Source organism: Tursiops truncatus, chromosome 19, assembly GCF_011762595.2.
Source record: "Tursiops truncatus isolate mTurTru1 chromosome 19, mTurTru1.mat.Y, whole genome shotgun sequence".
Classification (NCBI taxonomy): Eukaryota; Metazoa; Chordata; class Mammalia; order Artiodactyla; family Delphinidae; genus Tursiops; species Tursiops truncatus.
Window position 1 is genome coordinate 55,355,696 of NC_047052.1, and position 23,198 is coordinate 55,378,893.

Consider the following 23,198-nt stretch of genomic DNA (forward strand, 5'->3'; position numbering starts at 1 on the left):
TTAAGGAAGACCGCTCAAAGAGGGACCAGTGTGGTCCTTATTTTATAGATGCGAGTCTGAGGCCCAGAGACGGCAAGCCACTTCTCCAAAGTCACAGAGTGAAGGATTGCAGAAACCAGCTTCATACATTCATTCCTTCAGCACAAATTAATGAAGCACCTATTCCGTGCCACGCATTGTTCCAAGAGCACAGGATATACAGCCGGCAACAAAACAAAGACCGCCTGCTCCAAGTGTGGGGCTTATTATTCTGGGCGTAATTATGATGAATTACTAATTATGTTTGCCTCTAGGACTGGAGCAGAGGGGTGATCTCAACTGTGGGCGTGGGGGGGTGCCCCATGGGAGCTCCCCATGAGTCAGGGCTTTCTTCAAAGCCCCCACCTATCAATCTCCTTCTTTCTGACCCTTTCACCCACAGAGTGTATTGTGGGTACTCAAAATTAAACAGGTTATTTAGGGGAAGAGAAGGTGGTCTAGGAATGAGGAAGAGAGCGAAAAGCCCTTTGTACCGGGCAGGGTTGTCAATAAAGTTTTGTCGCCTTGGCAACCGCTGGCCCAGACAGGCGGGGGGAAGGAGGTGCGCGCGCATTCACCCCCCCTCCCGTCCTCCCCTGCTTTCTCCCTCTGGTGGTCGAAGGTTTCGCCACAGAAAAAGAACAGGGAGGTCGCGACTCTATGGTGACAGGTGGAGACCTTAGCCAATGGAAGCATGAGTCGCTCCAAGGCCAACCAATCACATACGGGCTCTGGAGCAGGCGGTACCCGCCCTCTTTCCACTTGGACCCAAATAACCCGACCCAAACCCGCGTTTCTCCCGGAGCGACGGCGCTTTCGGCCAATGAGGGCGTCGACTTTGGGCCGTGGGCGGGGATACGTCTCCATGGCAGCGCCGGAAGGACAGCGGCGGCAGCCACTGGGTGCAGTTGGCGGCTCTCAACAGCAGCGAGGGCGACGCGGAGTTTTTTAGGGGCGCTGACCGTGGGGCGGGCAGGGAGGGGCAGAGCGGAGTCCGGCCAACGGGAGCGGCGCAAGCTTCAGAGCGACTGAAGAGTGGCGGCGACCTTGGCCAATGGAAGGCCGTGACGGCCGTTGCGAGGCGGGCCCGGCTGGGCAGACGGGAGGCGCGGCGACCGTGTCTGAAGAGAGCTGGAGGAGGCTGTGGGAGGTGGTGGCAGCCGCAGCGCGGGCGCCTGAGGAGGAGGAGGAGGAGGAGGAGAAGCGGGTGAGGGGCGGCGCGGGGCCCGACTTCTGAGCCCCCTCTCGGCCCCCGCCCCGCGCCGCCTTGGCTCCCGGTCGTCCCCAGCCCCGACTGTCCCCCTCCCCGCCCGGCCCCTCCTCGTGTCCAGGCGCCCACGTCTCCTGGCCCTTCGGCGAGCCTCAGGCTGCTCTCGGCGCCCAGCCCCTTTCCTGTGCTTCCTTACCCAGGCCCCGCTCTCGCGCTCCAGGCCCTTCCCTGGACCCTCAGCTCGCCCTCTGACTCTACACTCCCCTCCCTGGGTCTCAGGCCCTTCTCCTGCACTTTCCCTGCCTCCCCAGGCTCCTGTCTGCTTCCCCTAATTTCCCTCTGGACCTCAGGCCTTTCCCCTGGATTCTCACTGTCTACCCAGATCCTTCCCTGGAGCCCAGGCTCTCTTCTCGCGGCTCTTCTGTGCTCCTCCCTGGATCCCTAGGACTTGCCCCTGTCCCTGTTTGCTTCTCCAAGCCCCGTTCTGGAACCCCTAGGTCCCCCTATACCATCTCAGGACCCTCCCTGGTGGACCTCCAGGTCCTTCTCTACTTTCGTTGGACCCCTGGTCTCCCTGCTAGCTTTCCTGGGGTCCTCCCTGGATCCCCAAGCCTTCCCGCAGCCCTCGGTCTCCCCCGCAGGCACCCCCGCCCCTTCTCCCTGCCCCAGCTCCCTCCCTGTGGTGTCCGTATTACCCGCTTGCCCCTCTGCAGCTTCCGTTCTGTCCCAGCGCCTTCCCGCAGCGCCCCCTCTTTATTTATCCCCAGCCTGCGTGCCTTCTCGACCCCCTTTCCCAGCTGCTCTAGCTCCTGATCTCTTTCCAGCTCCCCTTTCCTCGCCGTCCCCCATCTGCTCTCCCTGAAGCACCGTGGTGTCGGTGCCCACCGGGCCCTCTGCAGTCGGGGTTAGGAGGCTTGTTTTGTTTCGTTTTGCTAATCCCCGTCTTTCTCCTCTTTTTTTATGGGCCTCTTCTGCCTCTCCACACCGTTCCTTTTCTCTCCCCCCCTCCCCCCGCTTTGTCCTCTGTGCCCCTCCCTCCCCCGGAATCCTTGGAGAGAGAGCAGGTGCTGGGATCCTTCCTCTGCTCTCCCTCCCCTCACCCGCCTCCGAGTCGGGCTGCCTGGGGTTTCACCCAGAGCCTTCTGAGGACTCCCAAGAGCTGCTGGGGATGGGGGTGGAGGCCAAGGCCAGGAGAGAGTGGGGATGGGCAGAGGAACAAGCAGTTCTGGTTGGGCAGGAAGCCTGGGCTTTTTCCTTGGTGAGGGCCAGAGGTGGAGCTGCTGGGTCCCCCTTGACTTCCACCTCCTGCAGGACTAAGCCTTTAGGGTTATCCCAGACTGCCAATTAATCAGCCTTCCGTGAGCCAGTTGGCACGTTTGCGTGTGTGTGTGTGTGTGTGTGTGTGTGTGTGGTGTGTATGGGGGTCCTGGGGAATCTGCGTGTGCGCACAGGGTCTGCGAGTGTGTGTGCACGTGGCAGGGCTGTCATAGGTGGTTGGAGGAGACGCAGCTACTAACGATGGTGGCTAGCATTTCTTTGGGGATCTCCCCATTGTCAGAAGCACTTGTTGCATTTCATCTTCACCGAGAGCCCTGTGAAGTCAGTATTGCTTTTCTCCCTGCTTTATAGATGAGGAGACTGAAGGGCTTGCCTAAGTCTCACACAACCTATAAGTGACATAGAGCAGGCACACGCCCGGGGCACCGCCCCTGCCCCTGCCCTGAGCTCTCCACTCTCCGCAGGAGGCAGCATGGTGCCTGGGGCACCATGGGCCCCGACAGAGTGACAGCCAGGGAACTGTGTGAGAATGACGACCTCGCCACCAGCCTCGTCCTGGACCCCTACCTCGGCTTCCGCACCCATAAGATGAACGTCAGGTGAGGCGACCTGGGGGAGGGCGACCGAGGGCTCGGGACCCCTTCCTTCCACTGCCACCCCTCAGCCCCATCCTCCTCTCAGCTCCGAGTGGGGGTGGGGGTGGGGCCTGGGAAGGCCCAGAGGGAATAGGCCAAGGCCCTGGGACCCAGGCGTGCCCTCTCCCCCAGCCCCGTGCCCCCCCTGCGGCGACAGCACCACCTGCGCTCAGCGCTGGAGGCCTTCCTGAGGCAGCGGGACCTGGAGGCTGCGTACCGGGCCCTGACGCTGGGAGGCTGGATGGCCCACTACTTCCAGAGCCGGGGCCCGCGGCAGGAGGCTGCCCTCAAGACCCACGTGAGGGAGCCCTTCCCTTCCCTCCCCTCGGCCCTCGTGTTCTCCCCGTCTCCTCTGCCTGTCCTGGGTCCTCCGCCCTGCCGGGCAGACCTTCAGCACAGCTCCCTGGGACTCCCTGACTTCCTAGCCATTGGGACCATCTGAGGCAAGGCTCAGAGAATCCTAGGAAAGGAGAGCTGGGGGGCCCTCTAAGATGGAGTCTAACTTCTTCATTTGACAGATGAGGAAACTGAGGCCCCGAGAGGGGAAGTGAGTTCCCTGAGACCACACAGCGAGTCAGTGGCAGAGCAGGACTAGAACCCAGGAGAGAGGGCCGAGGACGACCCTGCCCCACGTCCTCACCCTGCCACCCCTCACCTCCCCCAGATCTATCGCTACCTCCGAGCCTTCCTGCCTGAAAGCGGCTTCACCATCTTGCCCTGTACCCGTTATTCCATGGAGACAAATGGAGCCAAGATTGTGTCTACCCGCGCTTGGTAAGAGGGCAGAACATGCCTCCCAGGGCCCCAGGCCTGACAGGAGGCATCCCTCCCTGGGGGCTGCTGGGGGAGGAAACCCCCTCCCTTCTGGAGGAGACTGGACACTCGGGACAGGGCCATGAAGATGTCTGTGTTGAGAGAAAGGAGGCCGGGTCTGGTCCCCCAAGACCCTCCTGGCCCACCACGGCCCTGCTGGGAGATGTGATCCCCTCGAGACCCAGGCTCTCTGGGGCTGCCAAGAAAGGACTGATCTTGTACCCAGGACTGTGCTGTCTTTTTTTTCATCCCCACTGGAGCCCCTGCTGCGTAGCAATCGCTGCTGGGTACGGGGCAGGACCGTGAACAAGAGGACCCTGCCCACTGCTCACATTCTAGCGGGAAGGCAGGTGGTAGCTGAGTGAGCACACAGGGCTGACCACAGCTGCTCAGTGAGTCCTGAGCCTGCCCGGGAATTTTGAGAGTGTTCCTGGGAGCCAGGCCTAGGCTGAGGCCCGAAGGATGAGCCAAAGGGTCTAGTGAAGAGTGCGGGGGCGCCTGTGGGGACTTCCGGGCAGGACTGGACTGCGAGAGGCTGAGGCAGTGGGCACTGGAGGCTGGAGGAACCGAGAGCGGGAGAGGATGCGGGTCAGGCTTTCAGGAGGTGGAGGGTGCCGCGCCTGCGCAGGTGTAGAGGCAACGGTGGGTGAATTTCAGATTTGGGAGCTGGAACGCGGTGGCTGGTGCGTCCCATCGATTCTTCCCGCCGGAGGCCTGGGATGAGGGGCCCCTGTCCCCAGCACTGGTGGTCAGGGAGGTGCTCACAGACCCACCACCTGGCTTCTGGGCAGGAAAAAGAACGAAAAGTTGGAGCTGCTGGTGGGCTGCATCGCAGAGCTGCGGGAGGCGGACGAGGGGCTGCTGAGGGCCGGGGAGAATGACTTCAGTATCATGTACTCCACCCGCAAGCGCAGCGCTCAGCTGTGGCTCGGCCCGGCCGCCTTCATCAACCACGGTGGGGACGAGGAGGGGGCTGGGGGGGCCGGAGGGGGCAGTGGGGGCGGGGCCGGGGGCGGGGTGGTGCGAGGAGCCAGCGGGGGAGGGGTTGAGCCCCGGCTCTCTGGCTCGCTGACCCAGTTCTCTTCTCTCCCCGCGACCCCCCAACTGGCTCCAGACTGCAAACCCAACTGCAAGGTGAGACCTGGGGACCCCCGTTCGCAGGAATGGGCACGAGGGAGGGGCTTTCTGCTCGGCGAATAGCCAGAAACTGTCCCGGGTCTCCCCGTCTGACAAAGTAGTTTCCCACCCCTGGCTGTGCAGCACTGGCGCTTGTGCGATTGTCAGAGGAGGGAGGGGCTCTGGTTAAAGTCACACTGGAACCCAGGCTGCCACCTGCTGGCCACATTCTCCCTTCTCTGAACCTGGGCGGGGGGCTGGGCCAGTTTGGCGGGACTGTGGTGATGGGGAGACACAAAGTGCCCCTGCCTGTGCCATGGGCCCCGGGCTTCCCAGGGAGACACCCACGGCAGCTGTGATAGCAGGAGGCTGGGGAGGGCCTCCTGGGGTGGGGTCAGAGCAAGCGCTGCCCTGGAGGACAAGGACTCTTCCCGATAGGAGGTTCTGGGAGGCCACCCCCCACCCTGTGCTGCGTGTGGAGCACGGAGCAGTGAGAGAGAAGAGTTGTGGGGAGGTGGCCCCTGTAAGGCCTTGGGTGTGCACCCTGCCAAGTGTGGGGCTCACCTGGCCGCCCTTGGGACCCCAGGGGTGTGGGGAGGGTTTGAGTCCTGGCTCTGCTGCCCTGGCCCTGTTTTCTCTTCTCGGATGGGAAACGGGGAGAACTTGCCTCCTGGGACAGTTGTGAAGGCTGGGTGTGTGTCAGCGTCCTGTGACTCTGCACACTGTTCCGTGGGTTTCGGGGCACAGACGCTGGATAGGATGGAGAGTCAAGCAAAGCTCGGTGAGGTGGGGGTCAGCCACCACGTGGTGTGGAACCGCAGGCTGCATGCAAGTGACGCTGGAGCTAGGCGTTGAAGGAGGAGTAGGATTTTTCTAGGTGTTGAGGGCAAATGGGGCCGCTTTAGGGCATCTCAGAGGGGAGGCGCCACACCGGAGAGCGAGGAGGCACAGTAGCTCCCGCCTCGTGTGTCAGCATGAGCTGGGTCTGCCCCGTGGAGGCTCCCACGGGGTGAGTGAAGGGGGCTTGGTTCTCAGAGGCCCTGGTGCCGCTGCTCTAGGAGCTTCAGGGGTGGCCCTGGCAGGTGGCCTGGGGCAGAGCTGCGTAGGAGGTGATGAGGGGCAGCTGGGGTCTCAGGGAGGCAGGGAAAGAGGACGCCCAACACTGCCCGCTCGGGAGGTGCCGGCCAGTTGTCCTGGCGTCAGGCGGGTGGGCGGGCGGCCAGGGGCACTCCCAGGTGTGTGTCAGGCTAGGATGGACAGATGGGTGGGCGGGCAGATGGATGGATGGGAGTGCTGCCTCTCCCAAATGGGGAGCTTGGAGTCAGGAGCAGGCAGGCGAGAGGGGTGGTGATCCTGGACTGGGGCTGCGGGGTGGACACAGGCCTCGGGGAGGGCAGGATGCAGAGCCAGGCAGAGGCGCACATCTCGGCCACTGAGGTGCAGGCTGGCAGGGTGTCTCAGAGGAGCCCAAGAAGGAGTGCTGGAGGGAGCAGTTCTTGTGCGCGCTGCCAGAGGCTGGTTAGGTCATGTCCTGCAGGGAGGGTGGGAGCCAGCAAAACGGGGGAGGGTCAGGGAGTGCATGCTGAGGGCAGGCCCTGGGCAGGGCTCTTCCCCGGGCTCCCGGCGCTGCCCATCCTAAGGGGACCCTTGAGGCCAGGGTGCCAGCCAGGCGGGGTGGGGCCAGGCCACCCCCAGGACAGGGCGCTGAGTCTCCTGGCCCCTAGTTCGTACCTGCAGATGGGAACGCAGCCTGCGTGAAGGTGCTCCGGGACATCGAGCCAGGGGACGAGGTGACATGCTTCTACGGCGAAGGCTTCTTCGGTGAAAAGAATGAGCACTGTGAATGCTACACCTGCGAGAGGTGGGGATGGCCTGCAGGAAGGGACACGGTCCCTGGGATCCTGGGAACCAGAAGTGCATCCTCAGGGCCCACCCCTCCCTCCCTCCTTATTTCCCTCCCATCCTTAGGAGAGGCGAAGGAGCTTTCCGACTGCAGCCCAAGGAGCCCCTGCCGCCCCGGCCCATGGACAAGTATGAGCTCCGGGAGACGAAGCGGCGGCTGCAGCAGGGCCTGGATGGCCCCCGGGCCTGTGCCCACCCACCCCCGCTGCGCCGGGACCTGTTCTGCGGTGAGTGTGGGGCGGGGACCCTGTCCTGTTGGCCTGTCTTCATCAGCTGCTCCCCCAGCCCCAGCCCCTTCTCTGCCCTCCTCTCGTCTTGTCCCTCCTGGTACCCCCACTTGGTCCCCCAGACAGGACCTCACTCCTGAACATCCTCTCTTCATCTGTTCCCCTCTGAAGAGCATCGGGCAGGGGTGGGGGGGGGTGGCGGCTGGCCTGAGGAGGAGCTCTTCCCCTCTGAAGAGGCCCTGCTCACACAGCTGCCCTTTTCTCTCCCCACTTCCCCTCCCTTGGGCCTCCACAGCTGCCTGCCAGCCCCTGCGCCCCCCGCCCTGCGGCGCCCGCCCCGATGCCTCACCCCTCTGGCTCCAGTGGCTGCCTCAGCCCCAGCTCCGGGTGCGCCCCCGGAGGCGCCGACGCCCCCAGCCCCGGCGGGCCCCAGCGCCCCCCGTTCTCCGTGCTGCCCGCGTCTCCCTGCACCGATGGGGAGGCTGTGGCCCCCACTGCTGCCTGCAGGCGGAGGCCCTAGTGGCTCTGGGGCCGGCCGCCCGTGCCCGCTGGGCCCCCCAGCAGGACTGGCACTGGGCCCGGCGCTACGGGCTGCCTTACGTGGTACGTGTGGATCTGAGCCGTGTGGCCCCGGCCCCGCCTGCCACTGCCACTCCCGTCCCCGCCGGGACCCCAGGCCCCATCCCCATCCCCAAGCAGGCCCTTGCCTTTGCCCCCTTCTCCCCACCCAAGCGCCTGCGGCTCGTGGTCAGCCATGGCTCCATTGACCTGGATGTCAACGGTGATGGGCCGTGACGGGCTGGACAGGGAGGCCCAGGCTGGGAGAGGAGGGCGTCCCTCCTGGTCCCCTCTGCCCTGAGTTCTCAGTAACCGACCTCCAGAAGGAGCTCTTGGACCTCTGGGAGGGCGTTGACTTTCAACCCCAGCACAGCTCTGACCCCCGGGGCGGGTTGGTTTGGACACCCCCTGGGGATCTGACCCCTGACCCTTCGTGACTGCTGACCCCTGAGCCACCCCCATCCTAGCAGGGAGCCCTGGTCATTGCCGCCCTCCCACCCCAGCCCCAGCCTCAGGGCTGAAGGAGCTGTTCCCTCCCCACCCGCCTTCTCCTGCCCAGGGAGCAAAGCCATAAGGGGTGGGGGCCGCCCCGTGGCTTCTCCAAAGAAGCCCAGGCCTCGGGAGGAGGTGGAACTGACATGGGCTGGCGTTCCCTAGACACTGCCCTGCAGAGGGGAGTCAGTGTGCTCTCGGCTCTGTGTCTGAGGTGGGGGGCGACGAGGGGGCGGCCAGGGGCATGTCCCCACCACCCCCGTGGGTCTCAGGGAGGCCGGTGCGACCTCATCTTTCTCATGGTGCTATCCCTGGTGCTACTGGGCTGTGGGGGCTCCCTCCCCTCCCCCACGCCAGAATGGGGTATGTTGGGGGATTGGAAGCACTTGAACTTTCTATTTTATTTTATTAAAACCTTGTCATAAGCAGTGCCCTGGGAAGCATTTCATCTTGATTTACATTTTGAAGTGATGTCCGTTGGGAGGGTGAGACCCTCCGCCTTGCTGGGGAGACCAGACCGGGAGGAAGCAGCCCAGACTTTGGGCGCTGAAAGCTTTGGAAGGGTGGAAGGGCAGTGGGCTCTGAGGATGGCCAAGAACAGAGGCGCAAACTGTGCTCATAAAGAACGCTTTCAGTCCCATCTTCTCACCCAGGTGGGGAGTCTCCCCATTTTTCAGATGAGATTAGTGAGGTCCAGCAATTAGAGTGACTTGTCCCGGGTCACCTGGGGCCAGATCACCCTTGTCTGAAGTCAGAGCCCCTCCCAGATCTCACGTGTGTCATCTCGGTTGGCCTGGCTCTGTGAGGCCAGGACAGTGAATCTTCTTGTTTCTTCTGATCCAGTTCAGTTCTCAGTTCTCCAACCAGGGATTCAACCCGGGCCACAGCAGTAAAAGCCCAGAATCCTAACTACTAGGCCACCAGGGAACTCCCCCTCATCGTCTCTTAATTCTCACCTCAACCCCCATTCTACAGAAGGAAATACTAACAGCTTACAATCAGTGAGTGCTTCCTGGTACTAGGCACCCGCTGCAAAGCGTCTTGTGGATATGTTTTTTTTGTTCATTGAGGCCTCACAGCCATTTCATGAGGACAAGCCAGGAACGTCTGAGGGTCATGTGTGGGCTTCAGGCCCCAGTTTATGTCCTCCATGTCGACCGGCCTTGGAAAAGTTTACCCTGGAGGCTGATGAGGCCAGGCCATATGCATGAGGGACATGGGGGTGCTGAGAAGAGGGAGTGAACACACATGGAGAGGCTGCAGGAAGACTTGGGTGGGCCAAGGAGATGGCCCAAGAAGGGGCACTTCCACAGTGGACCTGGGGGTGGGGATGGGGACAGTTCAAAGCAGGTAACTTTTTTTTTTTTTACTTTAAAATTCATATTATTTATGTATAGCCTGCTTCATCCCTTTCAGAATGAGAAAATGTGTCTTTCTTCCATGCAAATCCTACTGAACCCTCCTAGTTTTCTCCCTCAGGTTAAAAATGAGGGAGAGGGCCTCCCAGTCAGCAAGTGGTAACGAAGAGAATGAAGAGAGATGGTTGACACAGTCGCTAAAGAACTTGTCCCTCTAGACAAGCAGAAATTCATGGCTTCTCGGCAAATATGACAGCAGAGTAAGGAGGCTTAGCCTGGATGGACATTGGAGGTTCCAAGAACCTCCTGGAATCCCATTTCAAATGTAGTAACTGCGTATTCACAGGCGTGTTCTTGGCGCAGAGGGTTTAGAGCCTTCATCCAACTCTCAAAAGTGTCTGGAACCCAAAACACGAAGATTAGAAACCAGTGATCAGGGTCTCTCACTCTCAACACTGCTGCTGTCTTGAGCTGCTAATCCTGTGTCACAGGACGAGGAGTGGCCTCTCAGGCCTCCACCCACAAGTTGCCAGTAGCATCCCCTTAGTGGTGACAGAAATACCTGTGATCATTGCCAAATGTACCCCTAGAGGTCAAAGCCAGCCCCCAGTGGGAACCACTGGGCTAGAGTGACAGGATGACAGGGAAGGAAGACGTCCAGGACAGTAACTACAGCTGACACTGGTCGCAGGTTCTGTGCATCTGGCATCAACCTTCACAGCAGTGCCACCAAGATCACCCCCCTGCCTTTGCAGGTAGTCGGAGGGCAGGCACGTCTGCCTGAGGCCGCACAGCTGGTACGTGGACAGAGCCCGCCTTGCTGCCAGGTTTCTGCCTCAACCACCAGGTAGATGGAGCCCCAGCCACGATAGGGAAGTGAGAGGAGTGTGTGTTGGGTCCAGTGAGCTGGCGGGCCCTGGGATGTTTGGGTGGAGCTGGGGCTTGGGAACCCCAGGGGGAGGGTCGAAGGGTCAAGGTCAAGCTGAGAACCCCGTCATACACTTGGGGGCCAGAGCAAGGAAACGGGGAATCTGGCTGGGGGAGGAGGAGGAGGGAGTTGAAAGAAACAGGAAATAATTACAGGCCAGAGTCTCAGGAAGCCCCGCACTCTGCAGTGCCTTCCCCAAAGCTTTCTAAGTTCCCCTCCTTGGGTTACTGGGACAGCAGGGAGCCAGGCAGGACATCCCAATCCTGGATCCCATTTCTCCCCTTGGGGGAGCTCTCTGATGCTTTTACCCTGTGCATGGGGCTGACCAGATGCCTGCAGGAGCTCCAGGGCCCTGTTGATGGTGTTGGTCATCCTGGGGTTGCTGATCCAGGAGGGCAGCTGACGATCAGTTACCCCCACCTCCAACATGATATTGGGCACCAGAAACAGGCCGACATGAGGACTCTGAGTGCCTCAAATTAGTTACATAGAGAACCCACACACCCTGAGGACGGCTGCACTGGACGCTGTCCTGGCTTGTGACACAGCATCACCCTCCCCACGGCCCTGTGAAGTCTAGGTGTCGTTATCACTGTATTTTAGGTGAGAAGGCCACAGTGCAGAGGGCTTAGGAAGTTTGTCTGGGGCCACAAGGCTGGCAAGCTTCAGGGCCAGGACTTGAACCCATTCTCAGAGCTCAACCAGGCTCTGAGATCCTTGGGATGGGAAAGAGGCAGACACCAGAGGGGAGGCTGAGGCCGTGCCCACTGGAGACTCAGGGCTTGTTTCAGCAGTGGCTTCCGTGGGATGGGGGAGTGGGTGGAGACAAGGGCCAGAGCAGTGCCTGGAGGGTTCATGGAGCAACAGGTGAAGGGCACCGAGTGGTTTTGTGATTTTGACCGGGAAGCACCTGACCCTTTCAGTAGACTGGGAGGAAGGAGCTGCAGAGGGAGGGGAAGAGGGTAAGTGTGCGGTTGATGGGCTGGGACTGGGAGGGGGTAGCAGGGAGAGGAGGAGGAGAGCAGGGATGCAGGTTGTGAGGAGGGATGGGGAAGTCAGTTTCCTTTGTCCCGGGAGGCTGTTTCGGGACAGTGAGCTTGACATTGGGGGTTTCAGGATCTGGGCGGGCGAAGATGACCCAGGAGCCTAGGAAGAGGTGTTCAGAGCCAGAGTTTGGGGCCTGAGAGTGTTGGCCCAGCCAGCTGGAAGTGAAGTGGGTCTGGCCCTGCCCTGGGTTCAGGCATCCATAGGGCAGTGGTGGCCAGAAGGGAAGCCAGGAGTGTATGAATGTCCCAGGAGTGGTCAAGGGATGGTGGCAGGGATCCTGGCCCCAGAGGGAAAGAAGGGGGAACTGGGAGGGGCTGCTGGCCCACAGGGCGAGAACACACTGCCAGCACTGGCGCTCTGGTGAGGTCGGGAGGCTGGCTGTGGCTGCACAGGTGTCAGGCCTTGTGCTTGGATGCTACCTGGATGACCTCACCAAGTGCTCAGACAGCCGCCAGCCCCATTCATTCGGTGACTCAGAGCTGCCTGGTCTGCGTGGCATCACAGCGTTCCTTCTTTACTGCAGCAGCGCCACCTCTGTGCAGGCCAGAGGTCTGCAGGTCGGGGGAGGTCACATGAACGACTCACCCCCTCCTGTAGCTTCCAGCCTGTCTGTCTGAGTCCACACCCCATGCCCTCATTTGCCCCTCTGCCTCTCAGGTTGTGGTCTGAGAGAGGGGGCCCGGGGCCAAGGTTTCGGGTGGGGCCATCCTGGGAGATGGCACATCTGGGGTGTGCCCTGGGTAGGGGGATGAGGGCAGCATAGAGGGCGTGAGGGGAATGGATGGAGCCAGTTCTCCCCTGAGCTTACCCAGCCCCCCCCATCATTCCACCCCGCCTGAGAATGGGATTTTGCACCATCTCTGTTGACAGCTGGGGAAACTGAGGTGACGCAGGTCAGGAGGTTTGTCCAGGGCCACCCAGTAAGTTGTCGTATGATTAGTAATAGCCACCTTTGAACCCTGGGGTTGAATGGAGACCTCATGAGATCACTTCAGGCAGAGTCTGGGGGTCCAGGCTGCCCCAGGAGACTGACAGCTTCAGGCAGAAAGTCAAATCCACCGCCACCCTGATGCCCAGGACTCATGCCCATCTAGGTCAGGCTAGAAGCCCCAGGCTCTGAGCTCTGTCAAGGGTCACTCCTCAGCCTGGCTTGGGGTGGGGGGGAGGGGGGAGGGGGGAGGGAGGTGGTTGGAGAGGTGACATTTTGAGGGGCATCTGGAATCAGGATGAATCTCAGCATTGTGGTCCCTGAGCTTGGCTGAGGGCAGGCCCAGAGCCCGAGTGGGGCGGGAGCGAAGAAGAATTTATCCTGGAGCTCTGAGCGTCCTGGAGGAGCTCGCAGTCAGGAACGGGCTGGCAGGAGAGACTGAAGTGACGTGTGTTTGATCAGAGGAGAAAAGGCTGCTCCTGGCTGTGGACAGGGCGCTCCAAAGACCTAGGGGACCAGCGCAGAGCACCCTGTTGGGAGGGGCTCATGTGATGGGGTTGGGGATGTACTGGGAGGGATGTGGAGTCAAAGGGGACAGGGGAGTGAGGGAGTGGTGGCAAGCCGGGAAGGGTGGGGAGCAGGGGAGGGAGTGATGGGGTCAGCGCTGGGTGGTATATAAAAGACTCCTTGGAACTTGAGATGGGATGGAAGGGGTGGGGCAGGAAGTCCAGGAGCCAGCTGGGGAGGTGGTCCAGGAGGGGAAGAGGATCCTGAAGGTGGAGGTGGAGGGAGGACTTGGGTGACAGGTAGGTGTGGGGACTGAGAGGCAGGAGGACCCTGGAACTGTCCTGGTGGGCAAGTGTTGGGACTCAAAGAGCCAAGGGAGACCCTGCTGAGAAGAGACTGCTGCCTGCTGGAGGGGGGAAGGTGGGAAGGGGGTGGGAGCGGGGGGCTCAGCTTGCTCCTACCCTGACTGTCCTCCCTCCATACCAGCCCTGATGGAGCCCAGTCCTCCCTCATCCCTCCCATGATTAGAACCAGTAGTGTTGGCTGCAGGGCACAGACAGGGAGGATCTCCCGACGCCCCCGTGCGCACCTCACTGACCAGACATTAAGAAGAAATATCAGCAATAACATAGCTTTATTTGTAGCTTAAAGATGGGGCAGGGTTTGGGGTGGTGGGGCCCGGAAGATGAGAGAATTGGGGGTGATGACACTGATACTGATCCCTCGGAGAAGCCGCCCTCGGGCCGTTAGATTTTGGCAGCGAAAGTCCCGTCCTTGATCTCGGTCCAGCGCTGCACCTGGGGTGGGGGGGGGTAGGATGGAGGAAGGTGGGGAGCGGGCGCTTGCTCAGCTCAGCCGGCCCATCCACCCTCGCCCGGCCCGTCTGTGCGCTGCCCCTCTGTCCGCTCACCCAGCTCATGGGGCACAGCGCGTGGAACACGCGGAAGTAATACTCGTAGTGCTGTGTGCTTTTCCCTCGGCGCCTCATCCTCTTAACGCAGGGATGGTAGTCTGCCGAGTGGGGCGGGGGGGGGGGGGAGGAGCGGGCAGGTGGGCGGGGTCTCAAGCACGCCCCGCCCCCTCCACGCCAAGGCCGCGCCCTCCAGAAAGGTCCAGCTGCAGACCCGCCTCCTCCCCGCAAGGCCTCCTCTATTCTGTCACCCCACCCTTCCGCGACTTGATCGCACGCCTCCAGAATAGGCCCCGACCTTCCACTGATCGGTCCCGCCCTATCATACAAGGCCCCTCCCCTCCCAGGTAGGTCCCGCCCCTTCAGACCGTGGTCCACTCCACCTCCCACCCCAACGGTCTCCGCCCCCGCGGCGAGTCCAGGACCCTCTCCTCGTCCTCAGGTGGGGCGCGCCCCTTCCTGCCTCCCACCTTCTCTCACCCGCTCCCCCTAACTTGGCCCGCGAGGTTTTACCCAGCAAGTTCTGGTAACAGTTACGGGTCTGGTTCTGCTTGGGGAAGCGCGGGTCGAAGGGTGCTGTTGGCCATCTCCCCTTTCAGGGCTTTGGGCAATCAATACCCAACATCCACGAAGGCGGCGTCTCCTGCGGGGAGGGATGGGGTTCTGTGGGGCCTAGGGGGCGCCCCTCGCTCCGACCCGCACTCAGCTCCTGACCCCCACCACGAAACCCAGCCCCCGTTCCCACCCGTCCTGCCCTCACCAGGCTGATGTCAGCGGGTCACTGGCTCAGTTGTGCTTGTGGCTCCGTCCGGGGACACCCTCGCTTCTGAGTCTCGAGGGTCCCAGCCCAGGAAAAACACGACCCTCCCGGTCGCATTGGCTGGGACCCCCGGAGCCCCAGGCAATGGACGCCGTTGCGCCGTTGCGTTGGGACGCGGGGCGGGGTCGGTGTGGACCCGCCTCCCCCGCCGCGACTCCCACCTCCGGCCCGACACCCCCACTTGGGGCCGGCGCTCACACACAGGCACCCGGGCGCTGCTCTTGCCGAGTCTCAGGCTCACGCTTTTAATCTCTGCGAAACTGGGCCACCACGCGGGCTCTCCCTCGACCCGCCCCCCGCCCCCCCCCCAATATATAAAGATATAGATAGCTCTGGTCTCTACCGGAGAAGGAGCATCCCCGCCCGGCCTTTTCAGGACCCTGATTCTTACAGTAGAGGTGCACAACACCTAGGGGCCTGTGAGGAAGAGGAAAGAGACAGGGTGGGGTCCGGGCTCCTGGACGCCAGCGCCAGGTATAAGGCTGATCTGCAGGGTTCAGGGGCTACCTGGCCCCGCTGGGCTCCTCTGGACACTTCGGCGACTGAGGTTGAGTCCCCCGCATCCCGCTATTGAGGCCGCTGGGAACCGTGCATGCTGCAGAGAGAAAGCCAGAGAGGGCTTTGCGGGATCGGCAGGGAGAGAGTAGTAACTGCTCAATAAATACATGCTGATGGGGGGCAGGGGGCGTGGTCTTGCTCCAGGGCCCGCCAAGCCTGAGCTGGAATCCACGTTTCCACCAGTGTCCCTCCTAGGTTTCTCTCCCTCCTGCCTCCTTAATATCAAGTCTGACTCTGGATCCTTTGCCCCAACATCCAAACGCACTAATATCTCTTTCCTCTTAAGCCCTCTTTTGTCCCACATCCTATACCAGCTTCCTCTTCAGGTCCCTCCTCCCCTTCCAGCAGATCACTTGGAAAGAGCTGGTCTACTCCTTCTCTCCGATTCCCCTCTTTACATACATATGTATGTATACAAGTAGTGGGAAAATACACATCCCATGAAATTTACCATTGTAACAATTTTAAAGTGTACAATTCAGTGGCATAAATTACATTCATAATGTTGTGCAAGCACCACCACTACCTAGCTCCCAGGACATATTCATCACCCCAAAAGGAAACCCCAAATCCATTAAGCAGTCACTTCCCGTTCCTCCCATCCCTTGCAGCTTCTGGCAGCCACCAATCTGCTTCGTGTCTCTTCGGATTTGCCTCTTCTGGACATTTCTTGCAAACGAAAATCGTACACTGTGTGGCCTTTTGTGTCTAGCTCCTTTCGCTCAGCCACATGTTTTCAAGAGTTGCAGCACGGTGATCCACTTCCTGTGCTCCCTTAAGCCTGCCCCACTCAGGTCTTCGTCCCCACCAGGTCACCTCCTTGCTGTTACATCCAGAGGTCCTCTCTCGTCCTGTCTTCCTTCACCTGCTCGTGGCATCTGACATGGCTGCCCTCACGATGCTCCTCATTTTCTTCACCTGGTGTTCAGGATGCTGTTCAGTGTTCACTCTCTGACTATGGTGCCCCTTTCCCTAAACACCTTGGCCTCTGTCTCCACCTGCAGTCACTCGCTGGTGACCTCCAGTCTCATAGCTTGCAGCAACCATCCATTTGCTGATGGTTCCCCAAATCATTCCAGACTCATGTGTCCAGCTGCGTACCCCGCATCCTCACCTGACATCTCAGAATCAAGATGTCCAAAATGGAATTCCTGATCTTGTCCCTGACATCTACTCCACTCACAGCCTCCTTGACTGCTGCATCTTCCCAGTGGCTCAGATCCCAAACCTCAATGCCATGTCAACATGCCCAATCCACGAGCTGATCCGTTGGCTCAACCATCAAAGTATCTCTGGAACCCCACCACCTCTCAATACCTCCGTTCCTTCCCCTCTTGTCCAAGCCACCATCATCTTGTTCCTGCGTCATTGCAACTGCCTCCCCACTCTTCTCCCGGCATCCACCCTTCCTCCTCTACCTTCTCCACACTTCAGCCAGAGAGAGTCCTTTCTAACATACAGCAACTCCAGCCGTTCTGCTCAAAACCTCCAGTTTGCTCAGCATCAAACCCAAAGTACTTAAGATGGCCCCACATGATGGTGCCACCCTCGTGACTCCTGTGACCACAATTCCTACTCTGGGCTGTCCTGGAGCTCCTTCTTGGTCCAGCACATCGTACACATTCCTGCCTCAGGGACTTTGCAGTGGTTGTTCCTCCTGAAGGGAACGAATTTCCCCAGATGTCCACATGGCTTCCTCACTCCCCTCCTTCAGATCTTTACACAAATGACACTAGCTCACTGAGGCCCTCCCGGACCACCCAATCCAATACTGGAAGCTGCCTACCCCCACTCGTAGCCCTCCCTACCCTGCTGTTTGCCCAGAGCCCTATCAGCTAATAATGTACAATATAATTACTGTGGATTTTATTGTCAGAGTTCCCAGCTTCAGCACTACTGATATTTTGTGGAGGATCACACTTTGCTGTGGGGCACCATCGCGTACATTGTGGGATGTTGAGCATCGTCCCTGGACTCTACCCAAAAGATGCCAGGAGCACCCCCTCCCCAAATTGCTCAATGCCATGTCCGTAGTGCATAGAATGATGCCTGGCACGTAGTTGACACTCACTATACACTGAGAGCACAAAGGAAAGTGGAAAAAGAAGGAATGATCCTCTCTACCTCGTGGATAACAGAGTTGACAATACACGTTAGCTGTCACCCCAAATACCTGGGCGAAGGAGCAAAGATGCCCACTTCCTCCTCTATCTTCTCCACCTTGGAGGCCTTGTCCTTCATACTCTCAATTTCCAAGAGAGCGGGCAAGAGAACCTCCAAAGACGACCCCACTGTGGCCATGGGGCACTGGTCCGGCACCCTCTTGGGCTCTTGAGATACTCTCCTGGGCTATTGGGAGACCCTGGCCTCCATCTTTGAGACAGGGGTCAGAGAGGTAGGAGACTCCGTTACGTCCTCCCACCTCGCTGAGGGCAGAGAGATGGGAGTCAGGGAGGCAGCATTCACCTTGGGGCTGCTGGTGGCATGCTTGGGGAAAGGGGACGCTTTGGAAGGCCCCTTTGGGTCCCGGGGCACCTCCTCCACCTCCGCCCATGGATGCGTGTTCCCCGTCGCCCAGGCCCCCAACTGTGGCTGCTCCCTGACCACCACCGGCATCTCCTCCAGCAAGGACACCTTGGTGGTGCTGAGGGGTACCGTGTCCATAGTTGGCATGGCAGACCCCTGCTGGGTTGAGAGCCAGGAGGGCAGATTGAACAGAGCTGATCTCAAGGAGGGATCCTTGGAACTGGCAGTGATCATCAGCTTGGCACGGGTGAGCCCTTCCACTGAGAAGGGCCTGGTCTGCCCCTGTGAGGCTTCCTCGAAGGCCAGCTCCTGGGTCTTGATCCACTTCTGCTGCTGCCGCACCTCCTTGGATTTGAAGCCCAGCATGTTCAGAGAGATCTCCTCCTTCATCCTGCGGACTTTGTCCTCCAACTTGCCCTTGCCCTTCAAGCCATCCGCGGTGACATCCTGGGCTCTGCTGACCAGGACTTCCTCCGACTCCTTCTCGGTGGTGGTGAAAGGCAGCTCCAGGGATGTTTTCTGAGTCCTCACCTCTACTATGTTTGTCTCCTGGGTGCCCATCAACACCACGGCTCTGGCTTCCCTTCAGGCTTGCTTTTCTCAAGCACATCTCCTCTGTGACTTCCCGCAGGCAACACGCCCGTGGTGGCAGGGTCCAATGTCATTTGGTATTGGGTAGGTAAGGTCAGAGCCTTATGGGACAGGGTAGGTAGGAACACAGATTTCCTGTTTGGAGCGGGGGGGACACAGCCTTCAGGGGAACAGCAAGTGTATACGCAGCCTTCTGAGATGGGGCAGGCATGGCTGGGGCCTTGTGGGGAGTAGCCAATACATGTGTGGCCTTCTGAGATGGGGCAGGTGTGGCTGGGGCCTCCTGGGGAGCAGCAGGAAAAGCTGGCGCTTTCCGGGATGGAGCAGGTACAGCCAAGAACTTCTGGGATTGGTCAAGGATGAATGGAGCCTTACAAGAGGCAGCAGGGATGGCTGGGGGCTTCTGGGAGGGCGGCGGCCACAGTCTCTGCACGGAGTCCAGAGGCCTGACCTGTTCGTTGCACCTGCGGAAGTCAGGAGGGTAGGCGGCTGGGCAGAGGGAGGACGTGGACAAGGTGCTGGCCTCCGGGTCCATCAGGTCGTCCATGTCCTGTTGCCACGGGTACATATGCAAGTGATCACAGGAGCCCAGCAAGGGCATTTCAGGGCTGTCCTCTGAGATACAGAGTGAAGGGGTCTCAAGTAAACCTGCCAGGCATGTGGCCCCCTCAGAATCAGAGCACCCCTGTAGGTAGATGGAGGGGAGGGGAAGGATGGTCAAGGCCAGTGGAGATGCCCAGACCCAGGCCCCAGCCCCTCCCCCCTCAGACCCAGGTATCCAGCCCCTGTTCTCTCCCCCCTCAGACCCAGGTATCCAGCCCCTGTTCTCTCCCCCCTCAGACCCAGGGGTCCAGGCCCCCAGCCCCTCCCCCCTCAGCCCCAGGGGTCCAGGTCCCCAGCCCCTCCCCCCTCAGACCCAGGAGTCCAGGCCCCCAGCCCCTCCCCACTCAGACCCAGGGGTCCAGGCCCCCGGCCCCTCCCCCCTCAGACCCAGGTATTCAGCCCCTGGTCCCTCCTCCCTCAGACTCTGGAGTGCAGGCCTCCTCCTCCTTCAGAGCCAGGGGTCCTGGCCCCAGCTCCATTCCTGGGGCTCCTGTACTTCTGGCTTTTGGTCTTGGCACCCTCTCGAATCTAGAACCATAGCTGCCCCCAGGGGTCTGTGGGGTCAGGGCCCACCTGGAGGTGCCACGTGGCCCGGGTCCATGGGGGGCGTGTGGAGGGTCCTGGGGGCCCAGGAGGTGGCGGGCTGCTGGAGCAGGTTGATGAGGCGGATCCAGCAGTCAAACAGGAAGCTGACCTCATTGTCAGGGGCGTCCAGCTCCAGGTAATAGCGGCGGCCCATGACCAGACGCAGCTTCAGGTGCCAGGCAGACAGGTCGTGGACGTAGAGGTGGGCCAGGTCCAGCGGGATCATCCTAGCAGAGGCAGGAGATGGAAGCGGAAGAGCAGGAGATGGGGGCGAGGTGGCAGGGGATGGGGGGATGGCGGCACCTGGTGAGGACGAGGCTGGAGCGCTCCCTGCCCGCGGCGGGGCTGGGCCATCAGCAGGATGTCTGGCAACACCAGGCCTGGCAGGGAGGCAGCCACGCCCATGGTCACTCGGTTGGTTCTGTGGTGCACATACACTGGGGCCCCTCGACTGGTCACCTGGGGATCCAGGGAGAGGGGCTGGGACCACTCCTTTCTCTTATGCTCCTCTGGCACCTCCACACAGAGCTACACCCCCGAGCCCCCCAGCTGCCTTGTGCCCTCCTGGGCCCAAATCCCCCAGCCCAGGGGGTCTCCCTTCCCTCCTGCCCCTCTCTGCCCCCAGGGCACAGGGAGCCAGGGACCTGGACAAAGTTACTCTCGAACATGGGCAGCGGGCGGAGGGGCAAGTACTCGCCCTTCTGGAGGGTCTTCTGCAGCTCGCCCAGGGTGGGGACCCACTTCAGGGGGCCCTGGAGTGGCTCCCAACGCCTGATGTTCCAGAGCCGGTTCATAATGGCTGCAGAAAGTGTCGGTCACCCGGGACACGGAGGCAGGGTGCCAGCCCCCCAGCCCACTGGCCCCAGACCCTCGGGCTTCAGCGGTTCCAGAGGGTGGAGCTTCCCCAGGGCTTGGACATGGCCCTGCAGGGGTGCTCAGCCCTGGCCTGGGGGAGGAGCCTTCGTGGAGGAGCTTTGTGACCTCATCGGACACAGCTGCAGCTCTTCCTGGGAAGTCTCCAGGGGCCTTCAGCTCCCTTCCCCTCCAGGAACCTGTCCTGGAGTCTTGAGGGCTGGGGTGGGTGAATCAGAAGCCCCTGCTCCAGACCCAAACTAAGGACGACCCGGGGCCCTGGGAGGGGCCGTCTGGGATGTGGTAAGTGAATAATTAAACAAAAGGGTTTCTGACTCTTAAGAGGGGAGGCCTGAATTACAGTCCCAACTTGCCACTGACCCATCTCTACACCCTGGGTAAGGTCTATACCCCCAGGAGCCTCAGTTTCCCTGTATCTAACTTGTTTGTGTCCGTGGCAACGGTTGCTGTACATTGGTTATAAAGAAAGGGACATGAGGTTTGGAATAAGCCAGACCTTTGGCAAAATCATATTCTGCCTTTCCCTAGCTGTGTGGCCTTAAACAACAGGCATCCCTGAGGAGCCTCAGCTTCCCCCATCTGTAAAATTGGGGGGTACTGGAGGATGCACGGGATCCTGTAAGTAAAACCCCACACTTAAGGCATGGCGCAGAGCAGGCGCACAGTGAATGGCCATTCCTGTCGCCTTCTGAGGGCTTTCGGGGCGGGGGGTGCTGATGTTCTGTCATTCTAAATATAGTGGTTATTATTTTTTCATGTGTCATGCAAAATACATGGTCATTGTAAAAATTCTGGAAAATACAGAGAAGCACAAATAACGAAAGTCACCCACAATCCCACCCCCACCTTGTACCCTGAGGTGGCCATAGTCAACACTTTGGTGTATTTCCTTCTAGGATTTTTAAATAATCCATGGATTATACGTATCTATACAAAATGGGGATCACACAGTGGTTTGTAGCCTTGTGGCCTGCTTCTTCTATGCCTAAAGCAGGCTCTGTAGCATCCCTCTTCATGGCTGGTGTATTCCATCACATGGATGCACTGTCATGTATATGACCATCGCCTACTGTTGGACATCTAGGTTGTCTCCAATTTGCTGTTGTAAACACTGCCGTAATGAATAACCTTGAGCCTGCAGCCTTGTCCTGTACTAGTACTGTTGGTCACAGGGTAACCTTCTGTAACTATCCATTAAATATTTATTTATTGACTGTGAGACTAAGAACTCACAGTCTCTGGGGGACTGATGGTTCCTCTACTTCCCTGTCCACGGAGGGCCCCCCAAGGACCCCAGCATCCAGCCCCTGGCCCCCAGAGAAATCACCTCTAAGTGGATGTGTATGACAAATTTAATTCCCTCTTCTCTATCTCACAAAGGTTCTCACATTTTTGAACAAAAACCCAGGCCTCCTTTTCCCCTCCCTCCCCACCCCAACACAGAAAGTAATTGTTTAATAAATAATAGATGCTCCTGCCCAAGCCGAGAGGGGTGGGGGTCAGGGAGACACTGTGGCCAGACTTCTTAGAGATCCAAGAATCCGGGACCCCAGTTCCCTCCTCCTCAGGGACCCCCGAGTCCACCTGCCTCCCACCCACCCCCTTAAATAAATAAGTATAAATAAGGCACAGATGCCCCCCTGCCCAGGTCTCCTGGAGGGATCGTCTCTAACTAGAGGGAGACAATGGTGAGGGCGGAGTCCTCTGGCTGCCATGCCCCCAGTCCCGAAATAAATAAATAAATAAGGTCTGGCTTTGAAGGGCGCTGGTGGCTCTCGGTGGCGCGTGGCGGGTCACAGCCGAGTCTTCAGCAGTAGCAAGCCCCGCACAGCCCAGTCGAGCGTCAGGTGCAGCCCCCCAAGGATGGCATGGGCCGCCCGGACGCCTCCCCAGGGTGAGGCCGGGGGAGCCAGGGCGGGTGCCGGTGGGTCTGGGGGCGCCTGGGGCAGGGCCAGGCGGGACATCTGTCAGGAGAGGACAGAGGGTTAACGTCAGGCCAGGGGTGCAGTTAGGGTCCGGGGAAGCGGGAGTTTGGAGCCTGTACTGAATCAGGGTTGGGGAGGTCCAGCTTGCATATTTCCACTGTGTCTCTGGCCTGTGAGGTGGGGTGTCTGGGTTGGAAGTTCTTCAGGACGTTGGGTTCAGAAAATTGAGGCTGGGGCCAAAAGGTGGGGGTCTTAAGGCTGGGGTTCTAGGGCCAAGTTCAGAGGGCTGGCGGTGAGGTCTGTAGCAGCAGGGCCAGGATCCTGGGGCCGAGGTCTTAGATGTGGGGTCTCATTGTAGGATCAAGCTCAGGGACTCATGTGTGAGAGGTGGGGTCTCAAGTCTGGGGTCTCAGAGCTGAGAGTTGGAATTTGAGTTCCAGGGTCTTTGGGGTCACCAGGACCAGGAACCGGGGTCTGAAGTCTTACAATCTCAGGGTCTTGAGTCTGGGGTTTTAAAAGTCAGGGTCTTGGGGTCTTTAGGGCTCACAACCTAGATCTGAGCTCTTGGGGACCCAGGGCTCAGGGTCTGGGGTCTTCTAGTCTGAGATCTCAGGGTCCAAGTCCTTGAGATCTGAGGTCTGCAGAGCCAGGGTCTGCAGTCTGGCTTTAAGTCACGGTGCATCATCTGAGGGTCTGGGGTCTTGATGTGTCAGGATCTCGGGGCCAGGATATGGGTGGGTCTCAGGCTCTGGATGCTCAGAATATCCTGGGCTTGGGGTCTGGATTCCTC

The 23,198-nt window shown here is 60.0% G+C and overlaps 4 protein-coding genes and 1 long non-coding RNA gene across 6 annotated transcripts in view; 1 reads left to right on the forward strand and 4 right to left on the reverse strand.

Annotated features, from left to right (window-relative positions):
- Positions 1-2,633, reverse strand: LOC117309245 (uncharacterized). The gene is made up of 2 exons (XR_004523518.2): positions 1,924-2,633; positions 1-1,193 (listed from the first exon to the last, which is right to left on the reverse strand). It is a non-coding gene; the product is annotated as an uncharacterized lncRNA (long non-coding RNA).
- KMT5C (lysine methyltransferase 5C) overlaps positions 1,076-23,198 on the forward strand; it is a 27,511-nt gene continuing 5,388 nt past the window's right edge. Inside the window, exons 1-10 of one of the 2 annotated variants that reach the window (XM_073796223.1) lie at positions 1,076-1,225; positions 2,971-3,105; positions 3,274-3,439; positions 3,806-3,915; positions 4,746-4,909; positions 5,069-5,088; positions 6,795-6,931; positions 7,039-7,199; positions 7,495-7,802; positions 10,363-10,454. In XM_073796223.1, coding sequence (XP_073652324.1) covers positions 2,996-3,105; positions 3,274-3,439; positions 3,806-3,915; positions 4,746-4,909; positions 5,069-5,088; positions 6,795-6,931; positions 7,039-7,199; positions 7,495-7,802; positions 10,363-10,454 — 1,268 coding nt within the window. In that variant the 5' untranslated portion in view covers positions 1,076-1,225; positions 2,971-2,995. Of the gene's footprint in view, positions 1,226-2,970; positions 3,106-3,273; positions 3,440-3,805; positions 3,916-4,745; positions 4,910-5,068; positions 5,089-6,794; positions 6,932-7,038; positions 7,200-7,494; positions 8,681-10,362; positions 10,455-23,198 lie in introns of those variants that run through there. The other variant, XM_033846133.2, reaches the window with a different exon arrangement.
- Positions 17,655-18,392, reverse strand: LOC141277170 (Golgi-associated RAB2 interactor protein 5B-like). The gene has a single exon (XM_073796224.1). The coding sequence runs from the start codon at positions 18,390-18,392 to the stop codon at positions 17,655-17,657; it is 738 nt and encodes a 245-aa protein (XP_073652325.1).
- On the reverse strand, positions 19,002-20,404 carry GARIN5B (golgi associated RAB2 interactor family member 5B). The gene is given in 5 exon segments (XM_033846131.2): positions 19,002-19,107; positions 19,599-19,837; positions 19,914-19,954; positions 19,956-20,138; positions 20,255-20,404. Coding segments are annotated over 5 exon segments (624 nt in total). The 3' UTR covers positions 19,002-19,096.
- The window catches only part of IL11 (interleukin 11), a 3,179-nt gene continuing 2,257 nt past the window's right edge, over positions 22,277-23,198 (reverse strand). Inside the window, exon 5 of the mRNA XM_033846132.2 lies at positions 22,277-22,447. Within this exon, the coding sequence (XP_033702023.1) occupies positions 22,277-22,447 (171 nt within the window). The remainder of the gene's footprint in view (positions 22,448-23,198) is intronic.

Bases quoted from the DNA above. Each gene is read 5' to 3' on its own strand.
- LOC141277170 (XM_073796224.1), bottom strand. From the start codon at position 18,392: ATGGGCACCCAGGAGACAAACATAGTAGAGGTGAGGACTCAGAAAACA.